Source organism: Chiloscyllium plagiosum, chromosome 8 (assembly GCF_004010195.1).
Source record: "Chiloscyllium plagiosum isolate BGI_BamShark_2017 chromosome 8, ASM401019v2, whole genome shotgun sequence".
In the NCBI taxonomy this organism is placed as follows: Eukaryota; Metazoa; Chordata; class Chondrichthyes; order Orectolobiformes; family Hemiscylliidae; genus Chiloscyllium; species Chiloscyllium plagiosum.
Genome location: NC_057717.1, coordinates 100,780,135 through 100,791,536, shown reverse-complemented (window position 1 = coordinate 100,791,536; position 11,402 = coordinate 100,780,135). Strand labels below are relative to the sequence as shown.

At 43.8% G+C, this 11,402-nt stretch overlaps 1 protein-coding gene across 1 annotated transcript in view; it reads right to left on the bottom strand.

The window, feature by feature from the left end:
- LOC122552247 (microtubule-associated serine/threonine-protein kinase 1-like) overlaps window positions 1-11,165 on the bottom strand; it is a 158,032-nt gene extending 146,867 nt beyond the window's left edge. The window contains exon 1 of the mRNA XM_043694928.1: window positions 10,382-11,165. Coding sequence (XP_043550863.1) covers window positions 10,382-10,420 — 39 coding nt within the window. The 5' untranslated portion in view covers window positions 10,421-11,165. The remainder of the gene's footprint in view (window positions 1-10,381) is intronic.
- Between the last annotated feature and the right edge of the window lie 237 nt (window positions 11,166-11,402).

Genomic DNA, 11,402 nt, shown 5'->3' with positions numbered 1-11,402 from the left:
GGTTGAGGGGTGACCTTATAGAGGTTTATTAAATCATGAAGGGCATGGATAGGGTAAATAGACAAGGTCTTTCCCCTGGGGTGGGGGATGGGTATATGAATAGGAAGGGTTTGGAGGGATATGGGCCAAGTGCTGGCAAATGGGACTAGGTTAGGTTGGGATATCTGGACGGTATGGACGAGTTGGACCGAAGGGTCTGTTTCCATGCTGTATATCTCTATGGCTCTAAATATGTTTTCTGTTTAACCACACAAATAAATGAGGCTTCAATTTGACATTAACTCCAAAAACTGGCACTCTGACAATGCAGCACTCCCTCAGAACTTCACTGAGAGTTTCCATCTAATAAATTATGGATTCATCTGTGATGTTGAATCTTGAACACAAGCACTCTTACAGCTCACAAAAGTCGGAGGTTGGATCAGAGCACTAATTCACATTAAGACAATCTCATTCAGAGGAGATTGCTAAGAGGAATGCAAAGACCCCACAAGGGACTGTGAAGCTATTTGACTTTGGTTATGGTTAAGGCTCATTAAGGAAGTTTCACTCTGCCTCTGTTGTAAACTGTGCTCACTAAGTTGCAATCTAACCTCTGGAACAGGAGCTGGTGGGTTGAAGTCCCACTTAAGGCAGCGTTTTGGATGAAATGTTAAATCTTATCTGCCCCTACTACTGCTAGCTCATATTTTTCCCTCATCAAACATCACGCAAAAATGATGCCTGGTCATTCTTTCAGGATGTTGCTGTGGAGTTTACTGTGGGCAAATTTGCTGCCATTTTACAAAAGTAACATCAAGAAATTGAGAAAGGACTATACAAATGCAAGCTATGCCTGACCTGAGAAGTCTTGGTATTCTCTATGGAAACCGACAATGAGACTGTTTAATTGCTGATACTGAAGCCCTCAGCTATGAACACAAGAATTTACTATCTATCGAGCCTAACATCTGACCCTGAAAGGCTGGAAAATAATAATTCTGTTGTAGCTCAGGTTTTCATCATCCTGACAGATCCAGGTCCTACAGTAATGAGAGAAGATGTGACTGAATAGGAGGGTTGATCTGCTCTGGGTCATGCTTGTTACTGACATTAGACACCTGGAATAGAAACTGATCCCTTTCTTAAAACTGCCGCTGAACAGAAAGTTTCTTCCGAGAATAATCTCTGAGCATTTAATGAGGGAAAGACTGATTAAAATAGTACAGCTTCCAAATCTCAAGAGACAATGAAAGCACCAACTCCAGAAGGTGGCAATGGGTTCTGCCTACATTGAACCTTGGACTGGTTCAATGACTCGCTATAGGGTTCTATGACTCACATTACTGCTGTCCCACATTCCAATTAACCTACATCATTACAGCAGTACAGCATCACGGTGTAACAATTATTTATTAGCAAATGAACATGTTACCACTATTTCTGTTCTTCGTCTCCCAAAGGTAAGTTGAAACAGCAAGGAGCTGAAAATGTGTTGCTGGAAAAGCGCAGTAGGTCAGGCAGCATCCAAGGAACAGGAGAATCGACGTTTCGGGCATAAGCCCTTCTTCAGGAATTGCCCGAAACGTTGATTCTCCTGTTTCTTGGATGCTGCCTGACCTGCTGCGCTTTTCCAGCAACACATTTTCAGCTCTGATCTCCAGCATCTGCAGTCCTCACTTTCTCCTGAAACAGCAAGGAACCTTTCTCATTCGGCAGACCTCTCGCTGGTCACCCTCCAGCAAGGTGGTGGGAAGGGGGTTCCATCCAAGGAAAACATTCACCAAGGAGGTTAATGACTCTCAAAACACTTCAGGCCAGGGTCCATCCAAAAATAAACCTACGAGGCCTTTTCCACAGGACCCACTCACCTCTGATGATATTTTGCAAAACCATCCAGCAGTCAATATCCTACTCCTAATTTGAATGAAACAGTGAATTACATTCAGAGAATGTAGAAAAGCCAATCCAGGAGGAAAGTCACTCTGGGCAGCCAAGAACTGGCTCCCGTTTAACTTATCATTTGAAGACAGCACCTCAGATAGTAACATGAAAAATAGGAGCAGGGCCAGGCTTTTGGCCCTTCCTGAGTACGGCAGTGGGAATGTCAGATTAAATTTGTGCCCCAAGTCACCCAGAGTGGGACATGAACCTACAACATTCAGAAACGAGACTACAGCCCACAGAGTCACAGCTGGCCATTCAAAACCCAGACTACAGAGTCTGGATTGAAATGACAGCTGACCTTTATGTCTTTGACGGTCAAGTTTGTGTTTCAATTTTTTACTTATTTACTTATTTTTTACTTATCAGTCCCTGCTTCCTTTAAAAGAAAATACAGCTCTTCACATCACGGCATGCTACACCGCGCCTTGAACCCACATTGATGTAGATGTGCACGGACAGGTGCACCACAGCCTAATAAGTATTTGAGTTTACTCTGAGTTGTCTGAGGCACACACTGTACTGAACACAAATGCAGTATCACCCTCTCAGTCACAGTATGATCATGCAGATGGTTTTAATGCACAGAGCTACAGACTAACCGTTCCACATTAGGTTAATAATGCCCTTGGAGGTGCCAGAATCTGAACTAGTTGACACTTCTCAGCCCAGCTGCACTCTGCAGGTTCCCTGGTTCCTTTACCATGTTGTCTGACTTCCCGAATTGTATTGGATTGCTGGCCCTTTAAGTGAGTTATCACCTGGGTCTGAGTACAGAAATCGAAACCATACTGAGGAAGTGCTGCACTGTCAGAGATGCTGACTTTCAGATGAGATTCTAAACCAAGGCTATAACTGCCTAATCAGGTGGCTGAAAAGAATCTTACAGCAGTATTTTAAACAGCATCAGAGGAATTATCCCCAATAGCCTGGTCAATATTTATCCCTCAATGGAGATCACATAATCGCATTATTTGGACTTGATAGCAAAATCCAGTGAGCAGGAATGTTATGTGCCTATCAGTTATTACACTCCTTACACTACCACATTGATTGCACTGCACATTCTTTGCCTGTGAGGTGTCCAGTGGTTGTAAAAGGCAATGTATACATGTAAGGATGTCTTTTTTTTCCCTTTTAATTAATGGTCATCAGGAAATCTAGTATCTCCACAGTGACACGTTGAAACTGTAGGGTGCAAAGATCTTTAAAAAAAAACATTGCATGTTCTTGGTTTTAAGGTGGAATTGGTGCAGTTCTTAATCCAGTTTTCTAATATTCCTTACCAGAATACACTGCATTAGTCCTCAATGGTTTATTTTGCAGCAGGCTTAAGGTCATACAATTAAAGGCCATTAAGTTACAAGAACTTTGCTCAGTCTCATGGTGCTTCTGGATCATTAATTCCTTAAATTGACAAAGATTCCATTTATGTTTTTGGTTGGTTAGGGGTGTAGTTGAGATGAGGTTTTGAGCTTATCATGGCAAGGAGATGGAATAGCTTCCTACTCTGGCATAGAGTAACACCAACGAATGTACTCTCAAGCACAATGTCACTAGATACAAAGCACAGCCTGGTTTATTGAATACCAATCAAATCCATCAGCTCCAACCTCAGAAAGCACCAGTGGGTGGCAATATACATCAATGGAATTACCATCTCTGAAAGCCTACTATCAACATCATGGAGCTTACCATTGACCAGAAACAAAGTGGACCAGCCACATAAATACTGTGGTTTCAGGAGGAGATCAGAGATGAAGAATTCTGTAGTAAGTAGCTTACCTCCTAACTACCCAAAGCCTGACCACTATCCATAATACACGAATCAGGACTGTGACAGAACACTCCTTACTTGTCTGGATGAGTGCAACTCCAACACCACTCAAGAAACTTGACACCATCCAGGATAAGGCATCACATCTTCAAACACTTTGATCACTGACATTTGGTAACATCGATGCATATCATCTACAAGATGCACTGCAGACGTACTCACCAAGGCTCCTAAACAGCACCTCCTGAACCAACTAACACTGCCATCTAGCAGGACAAGGGCAGCAGATGCACAGGAACACAATCACCTGCAGATTCCCCTCCAAGCCACACACCATCCTGACTTGTAAATATATTGCTCTTACTCATTTTCATTGGATCAAAATCCTGGAACTCCCTCCTTACGGTCATTGTGGGTCTACCTACAGGACATGGCCAGCAATGGTTCAAGAAGGCAGCTTGCCACCATTTACTTAAGGGCAATTAGGGACACATCATACATGCTGGCCCAGTGAATGAACATCCTTGTGGCTCTTCATGTGTATGCAGATAATCACATGTGGATCATTGTATGAATCCAGTCTGTCTTCCTGGTCCATTAAATATTTGTGTATTTGTAACAACCTAAACTTTATGGATATTCTTTCTTTATAATAACAAATACTAAAACGTTTTGGCAACTGTAGTTTCCTGATAACTAAATAAAGAGTAATTTTCAATCTGGAGTACTCACTGTTTAAAACTAACTTGTACGTTTGGAACCAAGTGTGAAATTACAGTTTTCACCTGGTTTCAAATGATAGCCATCATTTCAGGAGGTGACAGTGCAGACTGACGAGAACTTTCTGGAGGGGAATATGAATTGTTCATCAGGTGCCCTCTCAGTTTTCACTCAAGTCAATGATGGAGAGCCAAACTGAAGGTAGTCCACAGATTGACAAGCCAGGGCCCTATATAGTGGGGTGACATGTTCATGTTGAACCACTTAGTGACCAGGATTTACCACATAGTGATCACTGGCAGTGGCCAACAAAAGATAACATTGTCCCAGTGGCAAATCCATAAGGGCAGGATCAGCTTTGGTCACACTGAGATAATAATGCCTGTGGACACTCAAAACATTTATATCACAGGAGTGAATATGACTACTAGCTATCAGAGGGTTGATAGAACTAATGGGACCAGACCCTGCAAAACACCTGGAAGAAAGGGGAGTAAACATTCTTCCTACTCAGAGAGAAAACAGGAAACACTACCTTGGGCGGGAGGCTCTGACATGGGGCTAGTAATCTAGAGCCCACAATGAATGATCTGGAATCAAGGGTTCACATCTGACCATGTCAGATAGTGAAATTTGAATTCAATAACAATCAATAATTTTAAAAAAACACTATCAATTGTTGCAAAGGCATATCTGGTTCACCAATGTCCTTTAGCCCTATCTGGTCTGGCCTACATGCACCTCCAGACATGCAGCAATGTGGTTCACATTTAACTGCTCTCTGGGGCACATTGTGGGATGGATACTATTTACTGGCCACATCAAATGGATGGATTTTAAAAAGTACAAAGCTCAACAAGTATAACGATACTGATGCTATCATAACATGGGGCAGCATGGTGGCTCGGTGGTTAGTACTGCTGCCTCACAGCACCAGGGTCCCAGGTTCATCCCCAGCCTCGGGCGACTGTCTGTGTGGAGTTTGCACATCCTCCCCATGTCTGTGTGGGTTTGCTCTGGTTTCCTCCCGCAGTGTGAATTGGCTGTACTAAATTGCCCATAATGTTTAGGTGCATTAGTCAGAGGGAAATGGGTCTGGGTGGGTTACGCTTTGGAGGGTTGGCATGGACTGTTTGGACTGAAGGGCCTGTTTCCACACTGTAGGGAATCTAATCTAATTAGTTGTCAGCACAGTATAACAAAGATTGCCAACTGTTCTGGATACATTCCTAGAGATTTCATCACATGACCTTCTCCCTCCAAACTCACTCACTCCCCAGTCTCCTCATCATTGGTTTCCTGATTTGTCAAACCCCATGAAGTCCCACCTTCCACTGGCTTTTTGAGAAAGTGAGCAGACTGCTCTGTACTCAATTGAAAACGTCATGACTGACAAGTCACTCTGTCCTTTCTTTGCCTGCTCTGACATTCTTATCACAAACAAGCGAAAGGAATTATATATGTTTTTTAATGCTGTTCAGAATTTTCTCTGGGATTACTCGCAGGAGGAGATTTATTTTTAATACTTGGAAGCTTTTGGACATTCCCAGAATGGTGGCAACACTTTTTACAACCTCATGCTGAGACACTGAATGAACAGGGTTGGTTTTAAAGATCATTAGAGGGGCTGAGTATGTTTTTCTTATAAACAGGGCTCACTCCGTGCCACTGCCTTCCTGTACACTTTCGGGTAGATACTGCTGCTATCTGCCCCAGTTCCTTCACTATCAAGTTCATAACCTACATGGACACAAGTGACTGCATCAGGAACATTTCCCACTGTGCCACTGCAGTCAGGCCTTCGGTCACACCTTTCCAGTGGGAATCAAAACTGGAGTTCCTCTGTCACTGCCACTGGAGACAGGGACTCGGTCATCCTCCCTCACTGAAAATGCTGCTGCCTTGGACTGGGGCCTCGGGGTTTTCCTTTAAAAATATATCATTCATGGAGTATGAGCTGGCAAGACATTTGTTGCTCATTCCAAGATTACTACAACAGCAGCTGTGAAGTGGTGCCATCACAGATTGAACTCCCAACTTCAAATATAAGACAAAACACCTTTTGGCTTCAGAAGAAATGGTGGCTCAGTGGATAGCACTGCTGCCTCACAGCGTCAGGGACCCAGGTTTGATTCTAGCCTCAGGCGACTGTTGGTGTGGAGTTTGCACATTCTCCCTGTGTCTGCGTGGTTTCCTCAGAGGGCTCCAATATCCTCCCACTGTCCAAAGATGAGCAGGTTATATGAATTGGCCGTGCGAAATTGCCCATAGTGTTCAGGGATGTGTAGTTAGGTGCATTTGTCTGGGGTAAATGTAGAGGAATAGATTTGGTTGGGATACTCTAAGGAGGGCCAGTGTGGGCTTGTGCTGCCCTAATAATAGGGATCTTTAAAATCATCATTAGGACTTGATAAAGTAGATGTAGAGGAGGTGTTTCTGCTTGGGAGAAATGGGGAGTTAAAAAGATCACAGTCCTTAAATATAAGAAAATAAATCCAAGCAGAAATTTAGGAGGTTAATCCAGGTATGTTGAGAATGGGAAGCTCACTACCCAAACAGGATTTGGCTGCATGTAAGAAGAAGCTGGATAAACATTGGAAGCACAGGCACCTAACATGAAGTCCCAGGTTTGAGTCCCAACCTAGACTAAATGGTTAAGGAAGATATGCTTATAATGCAGTCATCCTATTCAGGATTCAACCCTATGGCTGTGAGGCAGCAATGCTAATCTCTGAGCTACTTTGCCATTCCTGCTGAGTTTCTCCAGCATTTTCTATGCTTCAGATTTCCAGTACCTGCAGTATTTTATTTTTATTTGAGTGTTTACTTAGGGAGAGAGAAGTATAGATCGCGCATGTCTGAGGTTTAAAAAAAGGCATAACTACAAATGCATACTTATCTATACATATGATACATACATGGGTACACACATATGCATACGCCTGTCCGTATGCATGTACATGTACACACACCTTTGAAACGTATACGAACTTAAAATTCACAAAGAATTCCTCAGACTTCAGCGCAAATTCTAGACAGGCATTTCAATACAGCCCTGAAGAATAGTTACTGGACCCGAACATTAACTCTGCTTTTTCTCCAATGTTGCTGCCAAACCTGCTGAATTTCTATAGAAGTTTCTGTTTTCATTTCAATGCAGTACTTAATAATTGCAACATTGCCAGATGGACCATATTTTAAACGAGACAATAAACTGGAACATAAACACCCTCTCTTTCAGTTGGATTCAACAGATTATTTGTGTGTTGATTAGAGTGGTGCTGGAAAAGGACAGCAGGTCAGGCAGCATCGGAGGAGCAGGAAAATTGACGTTTCAGGCAAAAGCCCTTCATTAGGAATGGATTTATTCCCGATGAAGTGTTTTTGCCCGAAATATTGATTTTCCTGCTCCTCGGATGCTGCTTGACTTGCTGTGCTTTTCCAGCACCACTCTAATCTAGACTTTAGTTTCCAGCATCTGCAGTCCTCACTTTTGCCTAGATTATTTGTGTTGACTTGCACTATTTGTGTTAGCTGTTGCCCAGTTGGTAACACATTCATCTCTGAAACTCAAGGTCTGGATTCAATCTTACCCTCAGACCGTGATTTAAAAAAAATCCAACCTCCAGTGCATTACCAAGAGAGTGCTGTCTATTTGAATAACATGTTAGAATGGTGCCCTGCCATTCAGGTGGATGTAAAAAAATTCCACTGCACTATTTCAAAGAGCAACAGGGAAGTTTTCCCTGCTATCCTGCCAACTATTTATCCCTCAATCAACAACTCACAAAAAAAGAGATTACCTGGACATATCTCATTGCCTTTAATGGGGGCTTGCTGTGTGCAAATTAGCTATTGCATTTTCTACAAGAGTGACTGCATCTCAAAAGTAAGTTACTGGCTGTAACGCATGTTAAAATGTCATGAAAACAGCCACAACACTGCAAGTTATTTCATATTGAAGAAAAGGAGAGGAAATAATACTTGAATATCTTGGGCAATATTTATCCCTTGACTAATATCACTGAAAATCAGATTATCTGGTCATTATACATTGCTCTTTGGGGGACTTTGCAGTGCACATATTGACTGCCATACAACAGTGACTACACTTTTATTCCCTGTAATATGCTCTCAGAAGTCCAGAGGTTGTGAAAGGCACCACAAAAATGTAAGACTTTCTTTCCAAGATTATTTTTAAGGTTCTAATACTAGATTATAAAAGAAACTCAAGACACATTCCATTTAATTCACCCAGTCCGTGAAATACACTGACCATGTACTGTGCATGTTTGATTCAAAAACTCCACTGTTTATAGCCCTCTTAATACTGTCACTGTGAGACAGCCTGTGCTGTTGAGTAATCTCAGTTGGACGTTATTTGTAGTGCTATAAAATTGATCTCAGCAACCTTGGATTAGAGAGGCTGGGTGGAGGGAATTGTGCTAAGATCCTAACTAACCACTACCCAATAACCCCCCAAACCCCACCCTGTCTCTATCCAGTGATATCCTCTCAAAAGCACACATCTGCGGATGTCAGGTCACACTAGAAGAAAGCTGAATTGAGATGCCCCACTAGACGGATGAACTCACCAGGTAGACCCTTACTGTAACCCTATCACATAAAGAAGCTCTGGCTGAAACAGAGAGCAGCCAGAGCACAGGGCCATGCAGCCGAGTGCAAGCCAATGGCCAAGAGGAGGACTGGGAGCCAATTAGAGCCAACACTCTGCCAGTGAGGTTTCTCAGTACCCACACATGATTTGTGTGATTTCCAAAGACAGGATTTCAGGAATCACTAGCTGTGACTGCGGAGCAGAATGTTTGAAAGGGCTGGTGTTGTCATGGTACTGCGCTGCCAAGGCACTTTGCCATCCTCTTGCACTGGAGAGAAAGCACTAAGCCACAGAGGTATTGCTGTTCTTCCAATTCCCAGTCAGTCCTGCCCTCAATTTCATTAGCAAACAAAAACTAAAATAAAATTCAAATCCAAGCCTTGACACTAGGACATAAAAACTTTGGTCTCAAACTCACTACCTCACCTGGAGCACATGTTTTGGGGTGGCATGGTGGCTCAGTGGTTAGTACAGGCTGCCTCACAGTCCCAGGTTCAATTCCAGCTTTGGATGACTGTCTGTGTGGAGTTTGCACATTCTCCCCATGTCTGTGTGGGTTTCCTCCCACAGTCCAAACATGTGCGGGTCAGGTTATTTGGCCATCCTAAATTGCCCATAGTTTTAGGTGCATTAGTAGCAGGGAAATGGGTCTGGGTGGGTTACTCTTCGGAGGGTCGGTGTGGACTGGTTAGGCTGAAAGGCCTGTTTCCACACTTGAGGGAATCTAATCTAATCAAACCAGCCCAGGTGCAGTGGGGGATTGAGGAGGAGAAAAGTAAATGCATTGTACTTTTAGAATTCAATTCCCCTAGCCTCCCAGTCAAATTCCATCTGGGGAGTTGATTTTAAATTATATGCAGCAGGTTGCAATGATTCTGGATGGCACTGCCTGGAAAGACTGGTGTAAGCAAGTTCAATCGGAACTTTTAAAAGTTCTGCTGAAAGGTCACTAACCTGAAATGTTAATACCGTTTCTCTCTCTCTCCGCAGATGCTGCCTTACCTGCTAAGCGTCACTTTGTAAAAGGATTCGCCTCTTTTTAAATAACAAGCAGGGTGGGGGATTTGCAGGGTTCTGGGGAAAGAGCGGGGAAGGGGGCGGGAAGGTGGCTTCAAAGGGCTAGTGTATGAGTGACGGGCCGAGCAGTCTCCCATGTAACGTCCAATTATGAGCCAACCTTTCAATGCAGAGTAAAATGTTTATTGCGACAGAGGGTGGGGGTTGGGATGGGGGTGAAAACGTAGCCCCCATCGTTAATTTAATTCGAAAACAAAACATTTTTTAATTTTGACATTTAGAAGTTTAAGCCTTTTTTTTATTTTTAACTGAGCTGCTGCACTCACCTGAACTCTCCTCCGTCTAACAATATCAGAATCATCCATGGCCACCCTAGGCTGGTGCCTCTGTTGTCATCTCAGACGCCCGAATGTCTTTCTCTCTCTCTCCCTCTCCCTTAATCCGACGATACGAGAGGTCACATCTGCTGTGCTACAGGACGGATCCAGTCGCCATCAGGGGAACAAGCTGCAACTTTTCAAGCTCCCCAGCCCCTCCAAAAAAAAAAGCCGGGGTCGGGGGGGGGGGGGGGGAGCGGGGGGTTTGGGTGGGGCGTGGGTAGAAGGAGAACCAGCAGAGGGAAAGAGAAACAAAAATATTCAGTGATCTTGAATGTGGAAGAGAAAAGGTACAGGCTCCGAGGGCAGGAGCATCTGTTTCTCAATGGGTCAGTGGCCAGACAATGTCCATAGAACAGCACCGGATCGTTACCCCAGTACCAGGGCAATCCGGGGTCACTTGGCATTGGCACATGGTCAGATGGTAGGTCTCAGACCCCTTCCCCAGACTGTGACAGCTGCTCCAAGGTGCTGGGGGGGGAGGGTTAGCCTGGGGAATCAAAAACTCAGGAGCTTTTGGCTCGGGAAGAATTCACTGCAGACAAAATCCTGCCGCTGCTCCATTCCAGCCCTCTGCACGCCAACACACACAAATGCATCTTCACTGCAAGCATCCGTTTGATCAGTCTGCGTTCACTATCGACCGACCCTTAACTCTCCAGTCAAAGCATGACTCAGGGATTTGTGTAGAAAAAGCTGACAGCTCCACACACTCACACACACACACACAAGCAAATAGATACTGGCAAAAGAAAATAGAGGCAACCTATCAGCTTGCCCGTTTAGGAGAACCAATCGGAGATAAGATGAGCCTACCTTGACATCTGCTCAGGTCTTCATGTATTGGTCACCAGCGTTTGTCTGTCTCTCTTGCTCCAGAGTCAGTAAGAGGAAGTTTAACCAATTCAGCACCATGGAGAGGGGCACTTCACAATACGGCGCGCATACCTGCACAACAAATACATTCAGA